General features: G+C 42.5%; 1 protein-coding gene across 1 annotated transcript in view; it reads right to left on the reverse strand.

The window, feature by feature from the left end:
* Window positions 1–1577: 1577 nt before the first annotated feature.
* Window positions 1578–14054, reverse strand: part of CPB2 (carboxypeptidase B2) — a 31296-nt gene continuing 18819 nt past the window's right edge. The window contains exons 7-11 of the mRNA XM_054014496.1: window positions 12298–12408; window positions 7763–7853; window positions 4428–4630; window positions 2006–2090; window positions 1578–1884 (exon numbers count right to left, since the gene is read on the reverse strand). Coding sequence (XP_053870471.1) covers window positions 1700–1884; window positions 2006–2090; window positions 4428–4630; window positions 7763–7853; window positions 12298–12408 — 675 coding nt within the window. The 3' untranslated portion in view covers window positions 1578–1699. The remainder of the gene's footprint in view (window positions 1885–2005; window positions 2091–4427; window positions 4631–7762; window positions 7854–12297; window positions 12409–14054) is intronic.

Raw genomic sequence — 14054 nt, forward strand, 5'->3', positions numbered from 1 at the left:
GGAGCAGAGCCTCCAGCCACAGCGGCTCTGCTCCTCCCCGACTCTTCGGCTCTGTTTAACAGCCGGGCTGCCCGAGCGCTACCGGCTTCGGGCAGCCTCCGTGCCTCCGGACCCTGCACCACCGGAGCCTGGGAGGGGAAGTGCCCGGCTGGGGGCACAGGGTCTGGAGGCACAGGGGCTACCCGAAGCCAGTAGCGCTCGGGCAGCCCGGCTCTTAAACAGAGCCATAGAGTCGGGGAGGAGCAGAGCCGCCATTTTCCCGGACATGTTCGGCTTTTGGCAATTCCCCCCGGACGGGGGTTTGACTGCCGAAAAGCCGGACATGTCCAGGAAAAAGAGGACATACGGTAACCCTAGGAATGCGGGGCGCTCAGGGGAGGGAGCGGAGTTAGGGCGGGGACTTTGGGGAAGGGGTGGAGTTGGGGCGGGGCCGGGGTGGGAAAGGGGCGGGACCAGGGCCCCATGGAGTGTCCTCTTTTTTTATTTTTTAAATATGGTAACCTATACTTGCTGGTATCAGGACCTCCAAGGCCTCACCCTGACCCGCCTCTTCCACCCAAGGCTCCACCCCTGCTCCGCTTTTTCCCTTGAGGTTCTGTCCCCTTTGCCTCCTGTTCCCCCAGGCTTTGCCCCTCCTCTGTCTCTTCTCCCTAAAGCCTCGCCCTCGTCACTCACTCCTTTGTCTCCCTTCTCCCTATCGCTCACTGGATCATCTCCACCTCTCTCCCCCACCAGCTGGGCACCCTTTGTGCTGAGGCTGGGGCAGGAGCTGCTGCAGCCTGACAAGGTGCCTGCCTGTAGGTATGAGGCAGCCCTGGCTAAGCAGGGACTGACGAGGGTTAATCACACAGTACCTCCCCCACCCCGCGGTAAGCAGACTTTTGGTGTCCAGTCAGTATGTCTGACTGCACACTGCCAGTTCCCCTTTTCAACTGGACCTTCCATAGGCATATCTCTTCAGTCTATTCAGATGCTGGATGATTGGGGATATTGGACATTTGAGCTGTGTTGCATAATAGTGAGAGGTTAGCTCAGTTATATAGTGTTGTTCCCACTTCCATGGCGAGGCACCTCAACGGTGACTGCCACCATCTTGACCTAAACATGAGGGATTAAACCAGGAACTTCTAGTGCTAAAAACTTAAGTGGCTACATCATGACTACAGAGCCAGGGCTCTCTAGCTGGGGTTGTAAGACATTCATACCCTCTGTGGATCTGGCACAGGGAAGTTCCTGTAACATGTTCATCAGTGGGTTGCACAAGCACTTCAGGTACAAATATTACAATTTGTTTTAAAAGTTGCTTTTCACCATTGTTGGTGTGAGTGAACTGGATTATTCAAAAGTTCTCCGAAAGCAAACACTAAAGGGGTACTAAAACGAACAACATGTATTTGTTTGAATATTATTGGGCTTGGGAGGTTGCATTTGCACAGTTGTAGTTTATCTGTCACTGTCCTTCTCATTCTACAGATGGCTACATTGAAGACAAAATGTGAAGCAATTTAATATATGTCAAAGTGAAAGGTAGTAAATGAAACACCTACCTGTTGCCCCTAAACAAATAATAATTATAATAAAGCAGTAAGTAATTCCTTTTATTTGAGTGAACTAAAAAAAGCAGACTTAAATGAACGACACTGCCCATCAGGTCATCTAAATTACCAGTTAAAGCAATGAAATGACAAAATATAGCACATTAAATATTGTTGATAACATGTAAAGCTATTGTTTTGATACCAATAAGTGCTTCAATACAAGTGGGTTTAATTAGATTTGTAGGAAGCAAAAATCCATGTGTTCCTCTGTCCCGAAGTTCAAAGGTAAAAGAATACTTAATGCCAAGATCATAAGCCCAGTCATCTGAACCTCCAGGAGCTAAATCTGTAGGAGAAAGAAAAGGAAACAGATTATTATTTGCAACCTTGGCCTCAGTCTTACACACTGCCTTGTGGTAGAGAGGATACTCTGTCATACTGAGTATAGTACTAAAAATGATACTTACAGATAGTTTGTGCACCAGGGCCAGACTCATACATTTTCTGAGTTGTTTTTCTAATAGCATGAACTACTTTATTTGCCACAGATAGCTGAAATCAATAAAATATTAATTAACTTTTATAATTTAGTAAAAGTGTTTCACACTGACTCTGTTAGGGCATTGTAACCATTCACTAGGGGTACAATAAAGAGAGAGGACCTGTTTACAACATGGTTGTCACCAGACTGGCTGCATTGCAGTTTTTAATGTGAATATGTGGTTGGCTTTAGAATGCTTACAAGATGTGGCTAGACATGGTTAGGTTATGTCCATGGTACAAATAGCATCTATGCTGCAGCTGGACAGCAAACTTATCACCAAATCCATTCTGTGTAGCTATCCTGTATTTTCCATTTCCTGTCAAATATTGTTTAAGTAACCGTTAAGTATTTTAAGTTAAAGTTAGTGTTGAAGCATACAAAAAAGGATTTGATAATACACTACTCTTGAACAACTGATTAGAATGAACTATTCTGTAATTAGTTTACAGGATGTTACATCTCTGCTTCACAGGGAAAGAAGTGACAAATCTATATTTTCTTTATCTTCTTTCACAAATACATTAGCAAGGATAAAAAATAAATTTAAAAGGGATATAAACCCTCAACTTTCAAGCCATAAGATGGTCACTAATTGAGGAGGCTTGGTAAAAAAAACATTCCCCTGGGGAAAAAGAACAGGAGTACTTGTGGCACCTTAGAGACTAACAAATTTATTCCCCTGGGGGAAAGTTATTTCATGTCGGCTACAGGATTGTTTCCTCCTTCCTGTGAAGGCTGGCACTGGGGTCACTGCTAGAAACAGCATATGGGACTGGATAGAGATCTGGTCTGATCAAACATGACAGTGTCTGTGTTCCTATTCTATCACTGTACAAAGCCCATTAATTTAAAAAAAGAAAAAAAAACTTCCATTAAAGAGATAGTAACAGCTAATTTTCAAAATCTTCCTTAAAGACCTTGGATCTGTGTGGGGAAAGAACGGGAGGGAATGGAAAGGTTGGAGGCAACATGAAGGAGCAATCCCAAATACCCATCACCTGTTGCTGCTGCTTGACCCCATGCCGGGGATGCTGTGGCATAAAGAATGTCATGAGACTGCCCAGAGAGGTTGTGGAAGCTCCTTCTCTGGAGTTTTTCAAAAGGAGGCTGGTTAACAATGTTACCTCCAATTTTTTACATCCATGTGCCGAATGATTTTGTTATGTGTATCAATATGGAGGTGATGCGTGGCAGGAGTGGGGCTGAGGGGTTCGGAGTGTGGTCGGGGGCTCGGGGCTAGGGCAGAGGATTGAGGTACGGGGGGATGAGGGCTCTGGCCGTGAGTGAGGCGCCTCTCCCCAGCTGCAGCAGCTCTGGTGGCGCCAGGGCCGGGGTGCCTCTCCCCAAGCACGGCAGCTCTGGCAGGGCCAGGTCTGGAGGAGAGGTGCCTGTGCCGCGCAGCTTAGAGGGAACTTAGCTGGATAGCCATCTGTCTTGGATGGTTTAGACCAGTGGTTCTCAAAGCTCTTCAGCAACTCAACTAGCCTAATTGGTCTGCATATATTGGCTAACTCCAACCTAGCCTGGATCTCTTTTCCTAATCTAGATAAACCTGAAGGCTTGGGGGCTAACCAGTGGAGGAAAAAGAACAACAGTGTTCTTCACTTCCCAGCTTTCCCTGTTTATCCTGTTGATTAATAGAATGGGAGCTGATCCTACACAACTCCTAGGCTCTGCAGGAGAGAGGAGCCCTGATCGTGAGGATCTCCAGAACTTCACAGGACTTGGACTTCTTTTATACAGGCCTTAGGAGACCATTAGTCCCAAGACCCCTGACTAGCGGACAACTTCATGTCTGTAAAAAAGGGCTTCTCTCCATCAGACCATTAGGACCATTTAAACATTATTTCCCATAGAAAAAGATTTACTTAAGGTGCAGTAAAGCTGCAGGCACCTATCAGTGTTATGGGTGCACACCATTCAAGAGCAATAGAGTTAAAAAAAAGTTACAGACTCAGTAGGTTCAGATATAGGGGAAAACTTACAAGAAACCTGTACTTGAATGTATTGAAATGCCGTACTAAGGTACTCAAGTTACCTTTACTTTGCTCCCTTAGCGATGCCTTGAAAATATCAGAAAGTCAGGCTACCTTAGCCATCCAGAATAAATACTTTCATCTTATCAGTGTCCTCCAAAACTAGAATACTTTCTTGTAATCATATAGTGGTGGTGCCAACAACCAGCTTCCTTATGCTCTTATCCATCGAAAAATCAATTTTCTCAAATCTTGAACAGACTCAAAGCCTACTGAAGGCAGTCATTCACACTTCTCATTAAATGTCCATTCCTGCAAGGTGATGAAAGTGGGAGATATAGATGAAACTTAATAAGTGGTAACACTTACCAGTTCATCATGGTCTTTACTTCTATTCGTAGTGTAGGAATATGGAAACAGTACCATCTGTGAGTAAGAGTGCATAGTTATATATGCCTTAATGTGATCTTTATGCTTTTGGAGAAAATTAGCCACAGCTTTCACTTCTGGTTCAGACTCAGGATAGGGTCCACAGTATATTTCATGACAATCATTATGAGAGGCACCTTTACCTGAAATAAAATAGAGGATACAATGTCACCTGTTGAGTTCTTATAATATACAATGAATTGTCTCATGGCTCAGTGATAATATAAAGCATTAGGTTGCTATACAGATGAGCATAGAAACTGGGACATCTTGGATGCATCATTACTGCATGTATCATTATTGCACCGCTTAAGCATCTGGGCCTGATTCTCCACTACCTTGCCTTACGTTAAAAAAATTGTAGAGGATACAGAAAAGGGCCACAAAAATTATTTGAGGGCTGGAGAAAATGCTTTACATTCAGAGACCTAAAGAGCATAATATGTTTAGCTGATCAAAAAGAAGTTTGAGAGGTGACTTGATTACAGTGGATAAGTACCTTTGTGGGGAGAAAACATTGGTAGCAAGGGATTCGTTAATCTAGCAGAGAAGGACATAACAAGAACCAATGGCTGAAAGCTGAAGCTAGATAAATTCAAATTGGAAATAAGGCACAATATTTTAACAGTGAGGTTGATTAACCATTGGAACAAGCTACTAAGGGAAATGGTAGAATTGGAACAAACTCTGCACATGGACTGCCTGTTGGATTATAACCTTTTACATTGATTCCAGAAGGATTTTTACAAATCAGCAGCCTCACCATCTCTGTTATGAAACTGACCTAAGAACTTTATTCATATCTCTATGTAGACTGATCTTTTAACCATAGCAACTCTCTTTCTTTTTTCTTTTTCTTAATAAATCTTAGATTTAGTTAATATGGAGTGACTATAAGTGTGTATTTGGATGAGATCTGAAATATTCATTGACCTGGTGAGCAATGTGTCCAGTCACTTGGCATTGGTAGAACTTTATATAATGGGAATAAGGTTTTTAGTAGTCCTCCCTATATTAGACTTGGCTGTCTGGGTGGGAGCCAAAGGCTGGATTGCTTAAAGGGGACTGTATTTTGGCTTCTTGGTAACCAGATAGCTGTTTGGTTAGTGGCTTGGTGAAATCTAATTGCAGAATAAACCACCAGTTTTGGGGATTGTCTGCCCTATTCTTTGCAGTTTGCCCTGAATAAGCATTCTCAGTGAAGCCCCTCCAGGCACCACGGTCACAGCAGATCTACACTACAGACTTATGTAGGTATAATTACGTCATTCAGAAGTGTGAAAAATCCATACTCCTGAGTGATGTACTTATACTGACCTTAACCTCCCATGTAGACAACGCTATGTCAACAGGCAATCTTCTCCCTCTCGGGGAGGTGGATTAACTACACCAATGGGAGAGCTCTCTCCTGTCGGTGTAGGAGCATCTTCACTTAAGCGCTACAGCGGCACAGCCCTCAGAGTTTCACAGCTAAATACAAGGTGGAACAAATTGTTTAGCATAAGTAGTTAACACATATTTCAAGGGACCATTCAAGGAGAAGTGGCCCAGTCAGAGAAGGGAAAGGAAGGGACGGGGGAAAAAGGCAGCGGGGTCTGGTGGGGGATGGGGGGGCCGGAGGTGGAGGCATTGTTAGTGGGTTGTAGATTGTTGTAATAAACCATAAATCCAGTTGTCTCTAGTCAGTCCATGATTTCTAATGTCTAGCAAAATTATGTATTTAAGTTCCCTGGCTCATCTTTTGAAGATGATGGGCAGATTTCCTTTGAGAATGAGGATTGAGAGGTCCCATATAGAGTGATTGTTTTGTAAAAAAGCGTTCACACACAGGCAATATGGTGTTTATGTCTTTTGTCATTTTTCTGTGTGAGGGTTTCACTCATATAATTATTATCGGGCATTTAGTGCACTGGATGAGATACATCACATGTTGTGATAGGCATGTGTAGGACCCATGGATCTTAATAGGTGTGTTGTGAGGGTGTTGATCATCGTAGCAGTGGAGATATGTTGACAGGTTTTGCATATCTTGTTCTAGCAGGATCTGGTTCTGCTTTAAGTTAGTGTGTTCTGGTCCATAATGCCAACTGAAGTCAGTTGTAGTTGTACCTGCTCAACACCTCTGAAAATGAAGCCCTTCCCTTAAAGGGTGATTCTACTCTGAAAAATACCTCTGATAAATTGAAATTGTTGGGTTCCACCTTTATTTTTTCATGGTGATTGTGTCAGATGTGTTCAGTTTAAGTAAAAAATATTTTAAAAAGAATTATAAGACTCAACCATCATCGAGAATGAAGAGTCTGCAGGCAAGATTATGTTGTGAGTTACACCTATACAATCCCATTACTTTCAATGGGTTTGCTAAGGTGTATATTATTGAAATGTAATAAGCAATTCTACTGAGGATGTCCAAGAAGGAATAGAATTCAGTTAGCTTTCTGATAGCTATATTGGCTCCACAAAATAGAAACTTACTTTAGTTACTGAAGTCATCTGATATGACTCAGTACACCCAGAAAGTAGGTCTGTTGCATATAAAGGTGCCTTTTTTGCCATGTGCTGGCCACTGCTTCCCGCAGCTCCCATTGGCCGGGAATGGCGAACCGCGGCCTCTGGTAGCTGCGGGCAGCCATGCAATGTAAACAAAATGTCTGGTGGCCTGCCAGCGGATTACCCTGATGGGCTGCGTATGGGCCACAGGTTGCCCACCACTGCTCTAACCTCAGTGTGCCTGTTTCCTCACTTTTAAAATAGAGATGATGTTGGAGTTGCTAAGCATTTTAAGTGCTTTGAAAATTAAATGTGATATATAAATCCCTGCTGTAATTAATATTCATAGCATATAAATTTCCTATTAAACTTCCTGATTTCTCCAAGTTCTGTATTGATTAAGTATTTTACGTTTGATATTACTCTTAAATCTTATATGGTCCCCATCACCATAGTATCTTAGCATCTCACAACTTTAATGAATTTATCCTCACAACACTCGGTAGGGAAGTTTCTTTATTCCCATTTTACTGATGGGAAAACAGGCACAAAGAGCTTAAGTGTCTTGCTGATAACCACACAGAAAGTATGTGGCAAAACTGGGAATTGTTCTCTGGTCTCCTGACCTTCTTATAAACATTTTGATTAAGTTAATTACTAAGGTACATTATCTTTATATCAGAAACAACTCTATGACGAGGTAAATAAAAATATTTTCAAAATGAAGAACTTTGAAAGTTAAAACTGAAATGTCTGTAATAAAATATAAAGAAAATTGCTTGTACCACACCAGCCTGCATCAAAATTCCTGTTCATATCGGTACCAATGCACCTGTTGTTGCCGTGCCTTGAGCGGCTCTTCCTCCACAACCGATTCTATGGACAGAGACACAAAAATGTGGGTTTACATAAAAGTTTAGAAAAATGCTTATCACGATTTCATTTGCTAGTGAAAATGCAACTTTTACATTTCTAGATGTCAAGGGTAGAAACCTCCAATGAAGGGGGGCAAAACAGGAGATTTAGGGAGCCTATAAAACAATAAGCTAAGTATCTGCACAGAATCATAGAAGTATAGGATTGGAAGGGATCTTGAGAGGTCAGTTAATCCAGTCCCTGTACTCAAGGTAGGACTACGTAATAACTAAACCAGGGGTCGGCAACCTTTCAGCAGTGGTGTGCCGAATCTTCATTTATACACTCTAATTTAAGGCTTTGTGTGCCGGTAATACATTTTAACGCTTTTTAGAAGGTCTCGCTCTAAGTCTATAATATATAACCAAACTACTGTTATATGTAAAGGGTGGCCTGCTGGGACTCCAGGCCCGAAAGCAGGATGAGCAAGGGCTGGAAACCAAGATTGGCAGCTGAGGTGAGTGGAGTAGGTGGCTGGTAGGCCTGAGCAGGGCTGGAGGCCTGGACCCTGTCTGCAAGAGAGCCTCCAACCGGAAGCAAGGTGAGTGGAGCTGTGCGGTAGAGACCCCTGCTGGCGAGGGGCCAGCAGCCAGAACCAGAGCAGCGACTGGTTCGGCCTGCCGCCACTCTGGGGTTTCTGCCCCCAGCTCCTGCCAACTGAGGTCTCAGCCCGCTGCCAGCCTGGGGTTCCTTCACCCAGGCTGGCAGCAGGTGCTGAGTGGGACTCGGGACCTGGCTAGCAGGAGCCGGCAGCGGGAACTCCAGAGCGGGACGGGCTGAGCGGCTCAGCCCGACCCTTGCTCTGGGGTTTTGGCTGCAGGCTCCTGCCAGCTGGGATCTCAGCCCGCTGCCAGCCTGGGGGAAGGAACCCCAGGCCAGCAGCCGGTGCTGAGTTGGACCCGCGGTGTGACCCCAGCTGGCAGGAGCCGTCAGCAGGAACTCCAGAATGGGGCGGGCTGAGTGGCTCAGCCCATGCCACGTGCCAGGAAAAATCGGCTCGCGTGCCAACTTTGGCATGCGTGCCGTAGGTTGCCGACCCCTGAACTAGACCATTCCTGACAAGTGTTTGTCTAACTTGTTCTTAAAAATCTCCAATAATGGAAATTCCACAACCTCCCTAGGCAATTTGTTTGGTGTTTAACTACCATGATAGTTAGGAAGATTTTCCTAATGTCCAGTCTAAACCTCCCTTGCTGCAATTTAAACCCATTGCTTCTTGTCCTATCCTCTGAAATTAATGAAAACAATTTTTCACCCTCCTCCTTGTAACAACTTTTTATGTACTTGAAAACTGTTATCATGTCCCCTCTCAGTCTTCTCTTCTCCAGACTAAACAAACCCATTTTTTTTCAATCTTTCCCTCATAGGTCACATTTTCTAGACCTTAAATCATTTTTGTTGCTCTTCTCTGGACTTTCTCCAGTTTGTCCACATCTTTCCTGAAATATGGCACCTAGATCTGGACACAATAGTCCAGCTGAGGTCTTATCAGCACAGAGTAGAGCGGAAGAAAGCAAGTCGTGTCTTGCTTTCAACACTCCTGCTAATACATCCCAGAATGCTATTCACTTTTTTTGCACCTGTGTTACACTGTTGACTCATATTAAGCTTGTGATCCACTGTGACCTTCAGATCCATTTCCGCAGTACTCCTTCCAATATAGTCATTTCTCATTTTATATGTGTGCCATTGATTGTTCCTTCCTAAGAGGAGTACTTGGCATTTGTACTTACTGAACTTCATCCTATTTACTTTTTCTCCAGTTTGTCCAGATCATTTTGAATTTTAATGCTATCCTCCAAAGCACTTGCAACCCCTCCCAACTTCACATTGTCCACAAACTTTATAAGTGTACTCTCTATGCCATTTCTAAATCATTTATAAAACTACTGAGCAGAACCGAACCCAGGACTGATCCTTTTGGGACCCCACTCAATATGCCCTTCCAGCTTGACTGTGAATCACTGATAACTACTCTCTGGAAATGGATTTCCAACCATTTATTCATTCACTTTATAGTAGCTCCATCTAGGTTGTATTTCCCTAGTTTGTTTATGAGAAGGTCATGCAAGATGGTATCAAAAGTCTTACTAAAGTCAAGATATACCACATCTACCTCTTCCACCTTATCCACAAGGCTTATTACCCTGTCAAAGAAAGCTGTTAGGTTGGTCTGACACAATTTGTTCTTGACAGACATGTTGACTTACTTGTCACCTTATTATCTTCTAGGTGTTTGCAAATTGATTGCTTGATTATTTGCTCAGTTATCTTTCCAGGTACTGAAATTAAGTAATGCTAAACATGCTAGGTAACAAGACGAAAAGTTGTACAGTACAACGCCTGGTTGTGTCTGGTATAATTATTCTGATTTGACTAGAACTTGGACAACGCAAATAGGGGAGGACTCAAAAGATTTGTACAGACACCCAATTTGACAACTGCAATTCAAAACCACATTTGATCTTAATGAAATATTTTGTTAAAAGACTTCTGAGGAGGGTAATTAAGAGAATTTTGAAAGATGCTGCTTAAAATAAAGATTGTACAATTTTTGCATACAAAAAGGGAAATTATGACGTTCTTACTCAGTATCTATTCAGTCAAACTCTCATTGAGGTCCATGGGAGTTTGCCCACATAATGACAAAGTAAAAATTGAGTCAATATTTTAGAATGCGGCTCCATGACCCAAATTCTCCTGTTACCTTAATCTCACTCCACTGATTTCAATGACACTGTGCATTATAAAAAGGAGGTGAACTACTGCTAATGATAGAATTTTCATACACCAAACTCTTTTGCATGCACAGATTGAGACCCATTGGGTATATCATGTGTAAAGTCTATGAATTGTGGATGCAACTGGCAGCCTGTAAAGACTGTGTATATAAAGTTGAACACAAATAGAGGCTGGATTGAGGCCCTTTTAAAAATATAGCCCAAAGTTTATAGAAATTGAGAAGATAGGTGTCATAAACATACAGCTAAGGGTAACATAAAATCCCTCCTTACCCTGTAAAGGGTTAATCCCTCCTTAACTGTAAAGGGTTAAGAAGCTCAGATAACCGGTTGGCACCTGACCAAAAGGACCAATAAGGGGAGAAGATACTTTCAAATCTGTGGGGGAAGGTTTTTGTTTTGTGTTCCTTTGTTCTCTATGGGTCAGCGAGGAACCAGAGCAGGGAAAATACATCTCCCTAAGCCATATCTGAAATAAGCATCCAATATTAGAGAAATAGTAAGTATTAGCAAGGAAATGCGTTAGATTATCTTTTGTTTTAGCTTGTGAATTTTTCCTGTGCTAAAAGGGAGGTTTATCCCTGTTTTTGTAACTTTAAAGTTTTGCCTAGAGGGTAAATCCTCTGTGATTTGAATCTGATTACCCTGTAAGTTATCTTCCATCCTGATTTTACAGAGGTGATTCTTTTATCTTTTTTTTTAAAATAAACTTTCAAGAACCTGATCGTTTTTCAGTGTCCTAAAGACCCAGGTGGATTGATCTGTGCTCACTTTGTAACCAATTGGTTAGGATATTATTCTCAAGCCTCCCCAGGAAAGGGTGTAGGGACTTGGGGGGATATTTTGGGGGAGGTAGGGCTCCAAGTGGCCCTCCATGAATGTTGTGTAAATCACTTGGTGGTGGCAGCAATACCAAGGGCAAGGAAGGAATTTGTGCCTTGGGGAAGTTTTAAACCTAAGCTGGTAGAAATAAGCTTAGGGGGTTTTTCATGCAGGTCCCCACATCTGTACCCAGTTCAGAGTGGGGAGGAAACCCTGACAACAGGTTTCTGCCTAAAACGTGAATCTGGAAACTAAGTAAAAGGATAAATTCATAAAGCAAATAAATCATTCAGCCTTTGGGAGTCTTGAACCTTCTTCTCATAGTGAGTAAGTAAAATACCAGATAAGAGTCTGGGATGTTGTCTGAGCTTACCTGTTGCTCATTCATTTACTTGAAACAACAAGTACTTGGAAAACTATGCTATCTGGCCTTAGACCGCAGAAAGGAGAAGTGAGTTGTTCAGTCAGGCCTTTGTGCCCTTATGGTGGACTGTCATAGTATTGGCAGTCTTGCTGATGCAGCCTATCATAGTTATCACCTCACATCCGAAAGAATTAAAATCACAGGGTGGATGCTATGACACTCCTAAGCATTAATTTGACCTGGGATCTGGAAAATGCCTGTGTTCTATGAGTTAAAATCACATATTTGCAGTAACTATTGTAGTCTATGAAGGGACAAAGAATAGAAAATTCCAAGTGCGAGTTCAGAGGTTTGGGCTCAAAACTGCCACATGGCACTTTGAAAAGTATGCCTTTAAATCTGTCCAGTATATCAGCCCTCACAGTACTTGTGAATAACATGCTGGAATGTTCCACCGTATGTCTAGAAACCTACGTACAGTCGTCCATGTGTATTCATAGCCATCTACATTCATCACAGGCATGATGTAGAAATCAAGATGCTGCAGAAGTCTTGTCATGGTCCGATCTTTCTCACGGAAGTGGGTTGTCTATAGAACATGAAAAGAACTTGTTCATAATGTTTATAATAATGTTTTCCTCACAATCCGTGAAAGGCTCCTGACAGTTCCTCAGTTGGCCCTATGTAAAATAATAATGTGATGGTGGTGGCATCAGTCCAGGCCCTGGAGGACAAATATCCCCATCACAGAAGTCACCACTACATCCAAAACCTTAGTTAGCACAGAGAGGCTTGGAATTCAATTAAAATGGAGATTCATCTGTCCGCTTACCCAACTGGGTGGTCTCTCTAGGCCAGGACTGAGGCATATTGGTGAAGAAGCTTGTACTTTTGCTACTTATGCAGATAAACAGTGTAAGTCTCCAAAGTTGTCACAAGCACTAAAACTGCTTAATAATAGCATTTGAAATGGCAGTTGCAAGTATGCATTGTTTTGGTTTTTAAAAATTATTAAAAATGAAATACACTCTTGTGCAAAGGGCCACCACAAGACCTAGGCACTACCTATGTCCCACCTAAGACCTATTTTGAGGGCATAAGTGGGACTTAAGTGGCACCTATGCTTTTTACTTGTCTTCTGCATAAGGGTAAATTGTACCCTAATAGATTTAGCTGAGTTACTAAATATAAAGAGTTAAGTTTAATAGTATCTTTTTTCCCCCTCGTATGTCTTGCATTAGGCATGTCCTATTATTGTAACTTCCCCTGTCCTTTTTATTCCCTGGAAATTGTTTTTCTCTGATGTGAATATAAAGTGGCAGTCTTTATTATGCTTAAAAACGAGATTCAAAACATCATTAAGAAGAATGTTTATTGTAGCCAAGAAACTACTATGTAGAATGTGTGTGGCTATGTCTGTGACAATTTTAATAGAAGTGTTCCTTCATAAAGTGACATGGGAATAAAGCTTTGGATTGAATTTAAAATGCTCAGGTAAATTAGATGAAGGCGATAGGGAGGCAAACAGTTTACATTTTCTCTCAACTTGTTAACTGCTTACAGATCTTACAGGTACATTTCAGAGGCATGACAGCAGCACAGCTGGTCATCATTTAGACCAACAGCAAGAGTTTAATTAGCATTAGCTCCTAAGGGAGTGTTTAAGGCTGGCCTTTTTCAAAGGGGCTTGATGGAGTTAGGTGCCCAAACCCTATTGACTTTCAAAGAGATTTGGGCACCTAACTCCTATAGGCTCCTTTGAAATCTCCTATCTAAACTCCTTCACATACTGCCAGCCAATTCTGGAGCCACATTGATTTCAGTGGAGTTTTACGGGTGTAACTGAGGGCTGAAGTTAGACCCTTATGTTTAGTCTGATGCTTTTACTCTCTGTATATCATTCAACTCCATGGTGGACAAACTGTTATTCCGCCTTCTAGTTGGGTAACTCTACGCTTGGACTTTACCACTCAAATGCACTCTTAGGCTATGTCTGCACTGTCAAGCTGGAGGTGTAAATTCCATCTGGAGGAGACATACCCATGCTAGCCCTGATCGAGCTAGTGCACAAAAAATAATGTAACTATAGCAGCAGGAGGGGCTGGCTGCCCTGAGTATGATACCATCTGAGATGTTAGGCACATACTAGGGCAGTTATCCCTTCTGCCATTCGTACCACTCCTATTTTTAGCTTAGTCAGAGCTAGCATGGGTATGTCTCCTCCAGCTCGAAGTG

The sequence above is a fragment of the Malaclemys terrapin genome, chromosome 1 (assembly GCF_027887155.1).
Source record: "Malaclemys terrapin pileata isolate rMalTer1 chromosome 1, rMalTer1.hap1, whole genome shotgun sequence".
Classification (NCBI taxonomy): Eukaryota; Metazoa; Chordata; order Testudines; family Emydidae; genus Malaclemys; species Malaclemys terrapin.